The sequence below is a fragment of the Phaseolus vulgaris genome, chromosome 2, assembly GCF_051622355.1.
Source record: "Phaseolus vulgaris cultivar YP4 chromosome 2, ASM5162235v1, whole genome shotgun sequence".
Classification (NCBI taxonomy): Eukaryota; Viridiplantae; Streptophyta; class Magnoliopsida; order Fabales; family Fabaceae; genus Phaseolus; species Phaseolus vulgaris.
In genome coordinates, this window is record NC_143499.1 from 37,724,715 (window position 1) to 37,739,501 (window position 14,787).

Sequence of the window (14,787 nt, forward strand, 5' to 3'; positions counted from 1 at the left end):
TATAAAATAAAAAAAATAAGTAATTACACAAGTTTGGAGAGTGATAGCTATCTTTTTACTATCAAACTAAAATTATATTTGGCATAATTTGTGCTAATATCTAATACTAGAGATGATAGTATATATAAGGTCAGATAATTTCAGGTCGCTCAACAAATCCATTAGTTAAAACAATCAAACAATGTTCAAAATTTATCTACAAATAAAATTTAGCAATAACAATAAAGTAAAAGGAATTGAGATTGTTATGCAAAAAAATAGAGATGACAATGTGGATGGTCTACCCCGCATTGATCCATCCTGCATTTGACTTGAAAATACAGGTCGAGTTGGTCCGCTCCACATAGGAAATGTGGGTTGATTTCATTGGTCCGCTCCATATAAAAGTTAGCACGTGGACCTGTGGGCCATTTGCATAAGAAATATTTTTTAAAATTAATGAAAAATAAATTTTTAAATATAAATTTACTTTTTTTAAATTAAATCTTTTTTCTTATGAATTAAGTAAATGTCATCACAGTATTATTTTCACGACACATGCATAATAAAATATAGGTAAAAAGAAATTATTATGATATTATAATTTTCAATGAAAGTTGATTTTAATTGTACTAATAAATTTATTAATAAAATATTTCATTAAATATAGACATTTTAAGGTAATACATGTAGACATGATTGTCATTCTAATTGAAAAATAGTATGAAATAATATCTATAATATATATAACTATATTTAAATTTTATTATAAAAATGACTTAGACCTAACTATTACATTGGATGAGTATTGAAACAAACAATATATGCATTTCAGAAAGACAAAAAAAACATTATGACATATATAAAAAATCATCAAATCTTATGAAGAATTTCGTGAATGTGTTATGAATTAGGGATTGGGGGAGTTTATTCCTGCACCTTTATACTTTTCTTCCTGCACCCTATACTTCAAAAAGTACTTAAATTATCCTTTGACATTTTTCATTGAACATTTTTTTTAATTATGGAATGTGGAATCTGGAGACTTACCAAAGTTATAGAATCTAAAAGTTAAAACTTGTATTTCCAATTGTACAATCTGAAATATAATATATTCCGAATTTCAAAATCCAGAATACAAATTTTTCATTTTGGATTGTGACATTCATAATCCATAATAAAAATTTGTATTCCAGATTGTATAATCTAGAATGGATAGTTTTGGAATTTTTTAGAATATTGGGTGCGGGGAAAAATTGTCTAGGTGGTTAAAATGGCTAGCCCGCCTCGCATTTTTTCTTATTGAGCCACTCACTAAGACGCATGACCCATCCTACCTTACCATCTCTCCTGAGAAATAAAATAAAGATTATAAAACAAAAAAATAAGCACATTGTCTCCCAAATTTATTTAACAATGAATTCATCATTGATTTTCTTAAGATTTTCACTATTTTCATCTTCACATGATGTTACACTTAATCAAACTAGCGTTAATCAAATTCAACATAATCTTATCATCAAATACTACAACTACCAACATTAATCAAATTCAACATAGTCTTATCATCAAACACTACAACTACAAGAAAATCATTGTACTTTTCTACAATTTTCTGGAAACAAAATTTTCCCCATAGGTGTATTGGAACACCTCTGCATTTAATCCATACAACATTGTTCCCTATTGCTGATTGTCTTGACCATGGCGTTATAGATACAAAAATGGTTGAAAACCAGTTTTCATTTACTGTAGGACTTTGTTCAAGTTGATTTCTGCAAAGAACCTACTACCCTACATATGGCCTTTGATATGACTTTCTTAATCGTTTGATATGACTTTCTTTGAATATGTTCGTTTTTATTGTTCTTCCACAGAATGTTGTATTTTCTGTATCTTGACTCATTAACATGGAGTTTCATCTCTCTAATTCTAATCTGGTCAAATTGTTTTTCTAGCTTTACTAGGTCTGTAACTCCCATAATCTGACGAAACTAAATCGGTAGCCATTTCTGTTGAGTTTTTTCTCAATAAAAACGTCTTCAATTTTTCTCCATCTTTGAAATATTCTGTGCATTTCATATTCTCCAAACCCTGATGGGAAATGTGTGAAATAAAACGGTTCACCTTGTTGCCTCCAATCCACTTGCGCGGATTTCATTGTAGCTATGTAATCAATTGAAGCATTGAGTTCATGGCATTACAAAAATTATGAAATCCTTTCCACAGGGAAGTTTAAATTGCCGATAAAAGCTTCAAGTATTGAAGCACATGTATTAGAAGACTTCCTTAACAATTTATATTAAACTATTATATATACTTGCAACTTTCTGTTCAGTCTTATCCACTATTTTATGTTCGTTCATATATAGAAAGCACAAATATTAAAATGAAATGCAAGGATTCCTATAATCCGTATATAGATGGACAACAAGCCAGCATGATTACTCATTACACAACCAATAAAATCTTTACTGATTAATATCAATGAATTTCAAAGTTCAGCAGAGCCAATCAATTTGGTGAGGCCAAACGTTATAGCCATAGCTATCCAACCTCCAATCAGAACCCTAAGACAAGACCTCATCACTGGAGTTTTTCCAAGAACTGCTCCTACCCCTCCGAACACCAACAACGCCAGGCTAACCGCAGCACCAATAACTCCCATCCTAATCTTGTGATTCCTTATAAACACAGCTGCTAGCATTGGCACCAAAGCACCAATAGAAAATGCCAGTGCTGATGCCAGTGCAGCCTGAAAGGGGTTTGGCAACTTCTCCCTTTCAGGTTCTTCATCCACTCCTCCATTGTTATTAGCTTCCCTCTCCCTTTTAAGCTGAGTCATCTCTATGTCATACTGAGTGTATACAGACACAAACTCTCCAATTGCCATGCTACAAGCCCCAGCAACTAATCCAGCAAAACCAGCAATAAGCATGGCACTGATGTCTTTCTTAACAGCTCCAACACCCATCATAAGTGAGGCAACAGAGACCAACCCATCATTGGCTCCCAACACTGCTGCTCGAAGCCACTGAGCCCTTTGTGAGTAGTCAATGTTGCTCTCATCTCTTGGTTTTGGCTCCATTCCATCAGAATGGATAGGGATCTCAACTTGGTTTGATGAAATACCATTCATTCTAGCTCCAAGGTTTGCCATGAAGGATTATAAATATAAAATGAAGCTGGGGAATAATGAAATCGAAAAGGAGGAAATTGATGGGAATTATGAGATATTAAGAGCTTGTGAAGAACACACGCTTCCAATGAAGAATATTTATAGAGAGGGATCGTAAGTTTGAGGTGTCAATGGACCTAAATATTGGTAAAGGAGTTATGATGGTGATCAGGACAGCACTAGCTGCAAGTTAGTGACTTCTTAAAAAATATATATGGCTCGCGTTTAAAGTTCTCCACCAAAAAGTGGATCCAGGTCTCAGATATTCCACCTCAATGTGATGCTTATACATTATTCATCTTACTTGCTCCAATCATGTTTTTAGTTTTGCTTTATTAATTTGAAAATTATATCAAAGAAGATTAATATATGAATATATAGTTGATGGTGACAATATATGTATAGATGAGCATTTAGCTTAAATGTCTTCAAACTTCTATATAGTAAATGTGTTCAATCCTGTTTTTTTTTCCTTTAAAATCTCGTATAGTAACAGACGAATGTATCTCCTACTCCTAGCTTGCAACACAAGATTATGGAGTTTCTACATAGATTTTGTCTGTACGAATAACACTGCTCTTTTGATTTTGCTGCATTTAATGTCTCAACGTACGTAATATATGGAAGTTTATAGTTTAAAAAAAGAACAGTGAAATGATTAATTTTGATTCTTTTTGTAATCACGGTGATGTTATAAAGTATTCATGGAAACTCTTTCGGGGAAAATATTGATTGATTTCCAATCACATTTTTTTCACAAGATTGAAGCATAAAATTTGCCAAAATCATTGCATTAAGACCACTTACGTATAATCCTGAATATAGAGATGATTAGAACTATTGTATTTATAAATAAGTAAAACTAAATCTTATTTTTTATGTTTATATTAGACATATTAATGGGTGTTGTATTCTCTTCGTTTTTAAGTGTCATTTGAAGTTTCCACTACTATTAAAAGGTAAGAGAATGTAGACTAAGTTATAAGTTCCATACAATAAGGACTCCTTTGGAGGTTGGATGCAATAAATTGTTGTGCACTAACATGATATTATTATATTTTATGTTGTATTGTTTATCATATTATGTTAGGGTAGTATTTTCTTGTTTTTAAGGGGAAAACTAGACGGTGGATTTATGTAAAGTTAAGGCTAAAAGGGGTGACAAATTAAGGATATTGATACTTTTATACATAATGACAACTTTAATTACTCACAGGAGGCATACTTTCATGTATGGCTATACAAGACACTCCTAACTTAACCCAGAGAAAGTCACCTGACATACTAAGTAAATATCTCATAAGATCATCCTAATACAAACCATCGGGTCTATGCACCAATCAGAAAAGGAAAAAAACGCAAACTGTGACTTGGATGAAACTCAAGACCAAGTCTTTAATTGGACCAACGCAAAAGCCTCCACTACATCTATTACTCCCCATTTAAAGATAACCCTATTTTTGTGCCTCCAAACCTTATTAACTACTGCGATCCAAATCCCTCCCCAAACCTCATACATCGAAATCGGCGCATTGTTCATCCTAAACTGGGAAAAGTTTAACAATGGGACATTATGAAACACACCCTGCACACCCAGCCATACACAACAATGGTTCCACAATAACCAAGCAAATCTGCACTCGAAGAACAGATGGGTACTAGTCTCCTCCTCCACCCCGCACAGGCTGCAAGTAGAACTTGTAACCGTAATCCCGCGCCTAACCAGGTTAGCCTTAGTGGCCAACTTGTTTTCCAACACCCACCAAGTCGTAACTAGTGCAGTAGGTACAACTTTACTCACCCAAAACTTTTTAAACACTGTCTTTTTCTCTCCATCTCTGTTCCCCCTTAAACAAAGGTAAGCCGATTTAACCGTATACCCAAGCTTTTCCCCTTCCTTCCACTCCCACCTATCCTCCTTATCCAAGTCAAAACTCGCACCTTGGATTACCTGAGAAAATAGAACTACTATTTGCTTCTTCCATTCAAACAGATTCCTTCTCCAGAAAGCTACCACCGCAGAATCTTTTGACAAACTAAGGGAAAACAACCTCGGGAAGACATTCTTCAAAGCCCCACTCCCCACCCAATTATCTTCCCAAAACAAAACTTTCTTTCCATATCCCACCTTCCAATTAATGGAATCTTCAAAATTTTGACCCCAACCCTCCGAATTCCATACTTTCCTCAAATCTTTTCACCATATAGATTCCTTATTGTCATTCCCTTCCTCTTTCAGGCTTCTCCAACCCCTGTACTTGGAAACAATAATCTCCTTCCATAGACCATCCTTGTCCGACCCCAAGCGCCATATCCATTTACCGAGTAGCACCAAATTAAAAGTCCTTAAATCGATAATCCCGAGATCCCCGTCCTCAAGAACTTCGCACAGCTTTTTCCAGGAGGCCCAGGCTACCTTTCTTCCCTCAGAACCCCACCCCAATAGGAAATTCCTTTGGATTTTCACAAGCTCGTTTGTCACCGCCTCTGACATTTTGAATAAAGATAAATAAAACAATGGAATAGATGACAAAATTGACTTTATCAAGCAAATCCTCCCTGCTAGAGACAAAAATCTACCTTTCTACCAACTTAAATTTTTCTTCATTCTACCAACCACTCCATCCCAAAACGCCCTCTTCTTATGGCACCCTCCTACCGACAACCCCAAATATACAAAAGGAATCACCATCACTTCACAATTGAGAATCGTCGCGAAGCGCTAGATCATTATCTGCTCCACCCCCAAGCCACCTAACTTGCTCTTCATGAAGTTCACCTTGAGCCCGGAAGAGAGTTCAAAGCAATACAAAGCCACCTTTATATTGAAAACACTTTTAACATTTGTTTCGCAGAAGAATAGAGTATCATCAGCTACTGCAACATGTTTACCTTCACTTTCTCCCTGCCAATCTCCAAACTATCGATCAGGTTCTTCTCAATTGCGATCCTAGACACTCCCGCCAGACCTTCCGCCACTATGAGAAAACAAGAACGAAGCTAGTGGGTCGCCTTATCGAAGACTTCTCTTTGGTAAAAACTCCTTAGTTGGACTACCGTTCACAAGAACTGACACAGAAGAAGACTCCAAACAACCTTTAATCTAGTGGGTCGCCTTGTCGAATACCTCTCTTTGGTAAAAACTCCTTAGTCAGACTACCGTTCACAAGAATTGACACAGAAGAAGACTCCAAACATCATTGAATCTAAGGAATCCATATGCCGCAAAATTCGACCCTTTCTAACATATAATAAATAAACTCCCATCTTACAGAATCATATGTCTTCTTAAAATCAACTTTGAAGAAAACACCCTTTTTCTTCCTTCTTTTCATCTCATCCAAAACTTTATTAGCAACTAACACACTATCCAGTAAACTCCTCCCTCGAAAAAAAAAAGACTGCTTAACATCAATCACTTTGCTAATCACTTTTTTTCCTACGCAAAATAACGCAAGCAATTGAAATACACAAAATAACTCCTTCGAAATAATTTTGTATTAAGCGGTTGAGGTTCTTGAGGTAAGTTAAAGATCCCAGCAGAAAGAAAAACAATTGGTTTGATTTTGCATTACATAGACTCGGATTTGGCATGAGATTTTGGAGAAAGAGTATATATTTTATTTGTTAGAGTGTGCACCTCGGGATAGTGGCCATTAAAGTAAAGTGTGTAATTAATAAAATGGAGTGAAGAGTGTGTAATCCGCACGAAAGCTACATGCTACGCACTTTCTTGAAGGAAAAACACCCAAAACTAAGCTGTTACGTTTATCTTTCTGCAATTTAAAAAACATTTTCCTGAAACTGACTTCACTCATATTTAGCTTTCTTTTATTATTTTTTTCTAATTTTTCCTTACATATTGGAATAAGATCCATTTGAATGTGGAGTTATCTGGTTTTTTAGTGCTCACTACATACTTTCTGGAATACTATCTCCTTGCATTTCTTTTGTTTAAGGCGAGATCATTAATATTTTTCTCTTTTTCTCTTCAATTGTTACAAAGGATACATTAGATAAGAGGAGGCTTTCTTAGTTTTTCACCTTGACCAGAGAATGTGTTGCTGATTCCTTAAGTGGTTTGAGCAAAATACAAAATACAAAATAATGTTAATAAATATGTGAATTCAAACCAGTCTATATAAACCTTTCTTCTGTATATTTTGCAAAACACTCTGTATGAAATACATGAGCATAATGATCATTAATAACCCCATTACATGGCATGCATGATATTGGGAGAGTAATTAGTTTGAAGTTGGAGAGAAAGGTGCATCCGCACGAACCCACTAGGGGAAAATTAACAATAATAAAGCATAATGCTTGTCTCCATTTAAGATTTTATTTTTCTAGATTTGGACGAACTGGGGTGAGATAACACTAGTTTTAAATATTTATTTCTTCATATTCTAAGTGGCATGAGCTTTCTTGTGGAATACACACACCCTTGAATTGATTAATCATAAATACTATCCTCGAATCCATAAAGTTGTGTTTTATTATTATTTTTTTAATCAATAGAGGGGTTGCCACTACCATTGCTCTCTTTTTTTTTATCGGCACTACCCTAGCTTATATTATATGTGCAATGGAACATTCCCTTGTTTTAGATAACCTCGCCACAAAATCTATGTCTATTCTCCAATATTATCATCCACAACTTTGAGTACGCATGCATGTTAAGCAAGGATTTTTTTTATAGGTTATTTAGTATTTTATATCAATTATAGCATTGAAATGTTTTTAGACAATATGTATATATAGTTGGTCGTTGGTTGTGTGCATGGGTACATGCATGGTTCACTACTCTATGTGCATGCTTCTGTGCTATATAAGTTTGTGTTTCTTTGTTATGATAACATGACAATCAAGTAAAAAAAATGATTTCCAAGTTTAGACTAAAAGGAAAAAAAACCTAATAAATTTCAAAAAATCTTTGGTCAAAATATCTATTAGAAGATTTAGCATGTATAAATCGTTATTAATTTAATACTCATAATGAAATAATAAAAGTCGTTTCAGTATAATGATCCGTGTGTGAAAAAATTTTAATCTAATTTTATCTTCTATTTAGCATATCTATATATATATATATATATATATATATATATATATATATATGCTAAATAAATACACAGTATTTTAGTAGGGCATTGATTTTAATTCAATGATGTATATAGATTTATTTTTTTTTCTTTTTCTTCTTCTCTCTTTAACAAGTTCTTGCAACGATTCGGGTCTCATTCTTTCAAAGTTTCTTGATGGCACAAATGTTCCTCCACACTTTCTTTCCTCAGATGATGCATTTGTCATTCTTGTTAATGTTGGATACACTCAGTATAACCAATAGGATCAACTTATTATTGTCTGGTTGGTTGCTTCTATGACTATGTACATTTTAACAAAAATGGGTGGTCTTGATACATATGTGTAGATTTGGAATTCTCCCTCTACCTATTTTCTACCTACTTTGCATTGCACAAACGAATTCAAGAATCCCAAGAAAGACCACACTTTTTCTACCTATCTTCTTAATATAAAGAAAGTTGTGGACACTCTTTTAGTTGTTGGAGCACCTATTTTTACAAACGAACATATTGAAGTTATTATTGATGGTCTACCTTATGGATATGATCATTTTGTCACCTTTCTTACGTCTCAATTATACTCATATACATTGATGAAATATAAGTGTTTTTTCTCTCAAGAAAAACGTTTTGAGAAGCATCGGCTAGTTGATCAACATGAACTTTAGGCTAACATCAAGATTTCAGCCTTTCATGGTTCTTGGCCTCCTTCACGAAAATTTTCAGAATCCAACCTCTACTCCTTCATGTTCTAATAACAAACAACTTTGTTAAATATATAATAAACCTAATCACACAACTATTCAATATTGGCACAGGTATGATCAATCCACTTCTACATTCTTCAAAAAAGAATACACCAAAGTCATGCAAAACCTAAATGAATTCACATTTTACCTTTAAAAAAACTACACTGAAGTCGTGCAGCACCTACACGACTTCACGGTAAATCCAAAAAAATATATAAACGAAACTTGATTAAGCTAATTAAAATTTTAAAATTGTGGGCGTCACATGAATTTTTCAGTAACACTGAAATGGCATTATCGAAACAAAATGAAGTCATGTCAACCAAAAACAACTTCCTCGTCTTAATAAGTTTTTAAAAGTTGTCCATTTTGATAAAATTAAAAGAAAAATTCCACCTTACAAAATTCCTTGCTCATTGATTATATAAACATATACTATACATAGTGATCAAAATAAAATGAATCATACAAACATCCAAACTGGTCCATGAAAAAAGTTTATTCATTGTTAATTAAAAGCTTGGGGAATTATTGAAACAGGTGGCCACCCTTCATAGTGCTCTCCAGACCATCACCACTGAGGTCCATTATCATCAAGCTTACCTAATTGTAATCTTACTTCTATGTTCTAAGTCTATATATATAATAACTTCCATGAGGAGAGTGTGCCCTCCACAAGCAATCTTTTTCTCATTTTCCCTTTATCCTTGTACCTTAAAATTTTGTGCATTATGGATTCTCTTGGCACTACTAGCAATGAAATGCCAATTAACCATGTTGAGATTCTCGCACACTCTAATGATATAGAAGCAAATCCTAACCAAGACATGGAAGAATACAATATCCAGTACTCTGAAAGGGCACAGTGTCTTGGGGCAGCTGTGTTTGGAGCCAAAACTGGGTTGTTCATAACCACCTTACTGATGATGGCCATTGAAGCTTTGAATGAAAACATCATAGCCATGCTTCTTGCTGGTTTCTTAGGACTAGTTGCTGGGGCTTGCAGCATGCCAATTGAAGAGTTTGTATCGGCTGACACAAAAGTAGCTCAAATGGAAGTCCACGATAACAAACACTACAAAGTGGTTGAAGATGATAAACTTCTTAACCCTTTTCAAGCTTCCTTAGCATCAGCAATTGGATTTTCTATTGGTGGAATGGTGCCAGTGCTAGCAGATGTTTTCATAAAGGACTATAAGCTGCTAGTTATTTCTGTGGCTATCTTGGCATTGTTGGTATTTGGAAGGATAGGATCAGAACTTACTAAAAGTAAAAGACTAGTGAGAAGGATTGGTGATGATGGTGATGGAGGTTGGATAACTATGGCTACTGTTTTTGGCTTTAACGAGTTAATTAGGTAGTAGTAGACTTTTAATGTGACTACCATATACGCACAAATAACTTCAGTTGTTTTCTTAAACTTTGAATCGTATAGATTGTGCAGGTGCTGTCTGTAATGAGAACATGTCAGATTCAGAGTTAAATTTCTTTTTTTTTTACCTCACAACCCACTTTTTTTTCTTTATCTTTTTAGAGTTTCATTCAAGAAAATGTTAGTTTTACAACCATTTCACAACCATATAGTGAAGATACTGTTTACAATTAATGTGGCACATGTAATGTAATTTCAATTTAAGAAAAATATTTGTTCTATCTAATTATAATCTGATTTCATTAATAAGCATATCATATCTCTATGTGAATAAAGCACTGAACTACTTGTATACTATAAATGATGCCCATTTGCTGAATAATTCGCATGCACACACATAAGTACACCTCGTTTTGCACTAACATGCAAAATCCATGTTTAATAATATAATGAAGAATCTTTTTTATGCATGCCATTAAGAATTAAACAACTATTAAGCTATTCAGCATATAATGGTCACATGATAAATCTTTTGTTGCAGTGATACGTGATCATAAGATTCTGTTCTGCTTCATATAATAAGTAATATTGCCAAAATGATTCTTGAAAACTGATACTCATTATTAGCAAACAGCTTATGTCCGTGCACTGTTTTCATTTGCATGGATTTACTCTGGATAATAGTTTAAGATAATTTACTAAAAGATTAGATATATTTTTGGTTTTGTAAAAAAATCTTGTTTGTTTTTATGGTATATATAAAACTGAAAATAATTGTTATACATTCATTTTGTTGATGAAGTTGTTAGAGAATATCAACTAAAATAAAAATCTTTTATAGTTTATAAGTTGATACAAACTTCGGTTTATAAGTTGATTTTATAAAGTTGAGTTATATTACTCTTTAATATAGTATTAGAGTCATTTATCATTTAAAATTTATCATAATAAGAATTTGTTCGACTGATAATATTTTATTAATAATAGAAATCGCATTACATACTAATAATTTTTTAGTCTCTAAATTAGTATCTAATTTAGTTAATACAGTGACTAATTATTTTTTATCTCTAAATTTAATTATTATTTAATGATTTTCTTGTATTTCATGTAACATAAAACTCTATATGTTTCTTACTTTACCTTTTTGATTCACACATATTATAAATATGTAAAATATTTATTACTTCTTTATAATTAATTTTTATTGAAAAACTGGTCAATTATTTAGTAAAATTATTTATTTTATACTAAAATGAAAATTTAACTTAAAATCCTATATTTAATTTTACTCAAACTGTCATATAAACGAAACAAAGCTCTCAAACTAACATATCAAATGCGACAAAGCTCCTTTTTCATATTGGAACATTCACACAAATATAGAAAGATTAATGAGGTTAATCATCTTTATTAGATGTCTTTTTGTGGAAGATGTATGATATAAGCTATATGAGTTAAACCTTAGTTGAAGATTTAAACCAAGTCTTTCCTTATATGTATTTTTATATAAAAGGGTTGAAATATTTCAAATATTCTTAAAATTTATATGAATAAAAAAATAGATCAAGCTTTATGTGTATTTATGTTTAACCAAACATATGATTCTAATAAAAATGAATTATAACTCATTCTTTATTTCAACATGTTTAACCTAGGATAGAAATAGTTTCAATGCTACATCCTAAAATCCACACTCCTTAAAGTGGGACGTCATATCACAGATCAACTTGCTCACCTTGTTTTCAGGTAAAATTGAGCTTTTTTTTCCCTCAAAATTCATTATAGATTATATATATATATATATATATATATATATATATATCAACTCTAGTATAAAAAATAAAAAGGAGGGAAAAAATAGAGGTTCACTTTGTGAAAACTAAATTACATTATATCTATCTCTATATATACAAAACAACACACTAATACTAAAAAAAAAAAAATTGTTCTGACTTGTTCTGACCTAAAATCCGTTGAAATAATATCATTAGAGTCAATTATCATATTTGATGTATTGTCTGCTTTGAAACTCAGAGAGTGAGAGGAAGATGCATTTCAATTGTCATTGATCTCGACAACTAGATGACATGAGGCTATTAGACATACTGGAATAAGCCCCTAGTCAAAGGGAATGAGGATATCCGAAGTATTGTTCCCTTTGGAGCTTAAAACTCTATCACAGTTTTATCCTTAAAAGATGACTCAAAATATTAAAAGAAAAAAATATTTAAATTAGTCTTAAACTCGACCCTTAAATTATGTGAGATTATTCAATGTACGAGAAAGTCCTTCAAATTCATTATAGATTTAAATGGTGAATTAATTATCTTATGCTGACTTTATATTATCTTATATTTATGTGTTGACTAGATATACAAGTTATATGTTCTTCTAGAACGTCATCTATTAATAAAGTATATTATATGGTTGAATTGTTTAATTTATAATGATTAGATAATTCATAAACAAATCAATCTTCAAGAATTTCTACATACTAAATTATATATGTTAAGACACATAATCACAATTGAACTAGCACAACACAACACGTTTAAATTTTCTATATAAAATGTCAAATAATTTCAATAACAACTATAAATGTTGCATATAAAAAAAATTAATATAAAACCAATTTTGAGCACTGAGAACAAATATTATAAAAGGAAATAAAGAATAATATGTTACAAATTTTTTACATTTTGATACAACTCACTCCTAAATAGGAAACACAACATTTTATAAGAAACAAGCACAACGAATAAAATAAATCAAGTAATTATGCACAAAGTATTTTTGAAGATTATATCATCATAATTAAGAAGAAATATGTCAAGCAAAGATTGCTAAGTAATTGTTTTATATGAATACATTATAAATTTTAAAATCTTCTTACCAAAAGATATCAAACTTATCAAGCCTTGCATACATTTAATTTATATTGTCTTTTTGTATTGTGTTTATAGTAGGAGTATGATATCTTTTATGTTGTATTATATTGTATTCATATTGTGAAGCTTAAACTGTTTTATTCTCTCTATCAGAATAACCTTCCTTAAACACCTTTTATAGGTCTATAGCTTGAAGTGAAAAGCAAGTATATACTTGGGTTCTTAATCTTAGAGGAGATTGAAAAAGGTAATTATACAAATGATTTATGTACTCACTAAAATCAGGAATGATTTTCGTAATCGTTGAAACTAGGAATGGTTTGTGTATTTGTTTATAATCAATTTTCTCATAGTAGAATAAGATTTCTTGAAGTATAATTGAATGTAACTCATGAGTTAAGGTTGAACTATAAAATTTATGAGATGATTTTCTTTACTAGACATTATTTTAAAGACGATCTAGTCTTTAGCACGAGAAAGTCTCAAAGTTCTATCCAGACCTCTTCTAGAGTCTTTCTATGACATCAATTGATATTAGAGTGACCTTTAAGGTTAATTTTTGATAGAACGAGAGACACGGTTCAAGAAAGACTTATAGTTGAAGGGTACACTATTAACCGATCCATATGTTTGAAGGTGTCAAATATAACTATTGAAAATAAATAATGATTGCTCTCTGTGAATCTTGTCATATGGATAATGTTGGATGTTGTGAAAAATGAAAACTATATCCCATTAGATACTAAGCAACAACCTTTTACATAGAAACATTTAGATTGAGGAATAAAGATATTACATGAATATGAAAGCCAAAAATGCTCTCATGTGTATTATCTCTAAAAAAGAATGAGAGTTAAGTTATTTAAATGTGTCATTCATATACTTCATATATAAAGGAATTGAATGTATGAATTGAAAGAGAAATATGTTGATTGATAATTTTGATTTTATCATACAATCATTGAATTCTAAGAATTAGATTCCAATAGAATTAAATACAACCTGAAGGTATTGTGATTTTGTTTGAAAATATTATTATGTAAGAAATTAATTTTTTTTAAAAATATTTCAAAACACTCCAAAATAGTCAAACTCGTACAATGTCACAATTTCATTGTAGTGAACAGTTACAAAACTCATACACCTTATCATGACTTCAAAGCATTCCAAAAAAGCCAAACTCATGTTTTTTTTTTTTTTATCAGCAGCCAAACTCATGTAATTAGGTACAACTTAATTCAACATAAAAAAGTCAAAGTTGTTCTCCTTAATACAATTTCAATGAAATTCAAAAGAATGAGCGGAGTTTTTCCATGTGGTCTTTTATGCATGCACAAGTGATGATGAGTATAATTTTATTCAAACTTAACTTTAATTATAAATTATTGATCTGTAATTAAAAATAAATTTAGTATTTTATTTGAGATTCATCTATTTTTTTATTTTATATTTTTAGTCAGAGTAAACCGTTTAGTGGTTACGTGTAATAGACAACTTAATAGAATTGAAAATATCATGCAAATGAATCGAA

At 31.6% G+C, this 14,787-nt stretch overlaps 1 protein-coding gene and 1 pseudogene across 1 annotated transcript; one reads left to right on the forward strand and one right to left on the reverse strand.

Annotated features, from left to right (window-relative positions):
* Positions 1 to 2,363: 2,363 nt before the first annotated feature.
* Positions 2,364 to 3,309, reverse strand: LOC137811807 (vacuolar iron transporter homolog 4). The gene has a single exon (XM_068613638.2). The coding sequence runs from the start codon at positions 3,137 to 3,139 to the stop codon at positions 2,474 to 2,476; it is 666 nt and encodes a 221-aa protein (XP_068469739.1). The 5' UTR covers positions 3,140 to 3,309; the 3' UTR covers positions 2,364 to 2,473.
* A 6,357-nt stretch (positions 3,310 to 9,666) lies between these two features.
* LOC137809744 (vacuolar iron transporter homolog 2 pseudogene) lies at positions 9,667 to 10,497 on the forward strand (annotated as a pseudogene).
* The last annotated feature ends 4,290 nt before the right edge of the window (positions 10,498 to 14,787 follow it).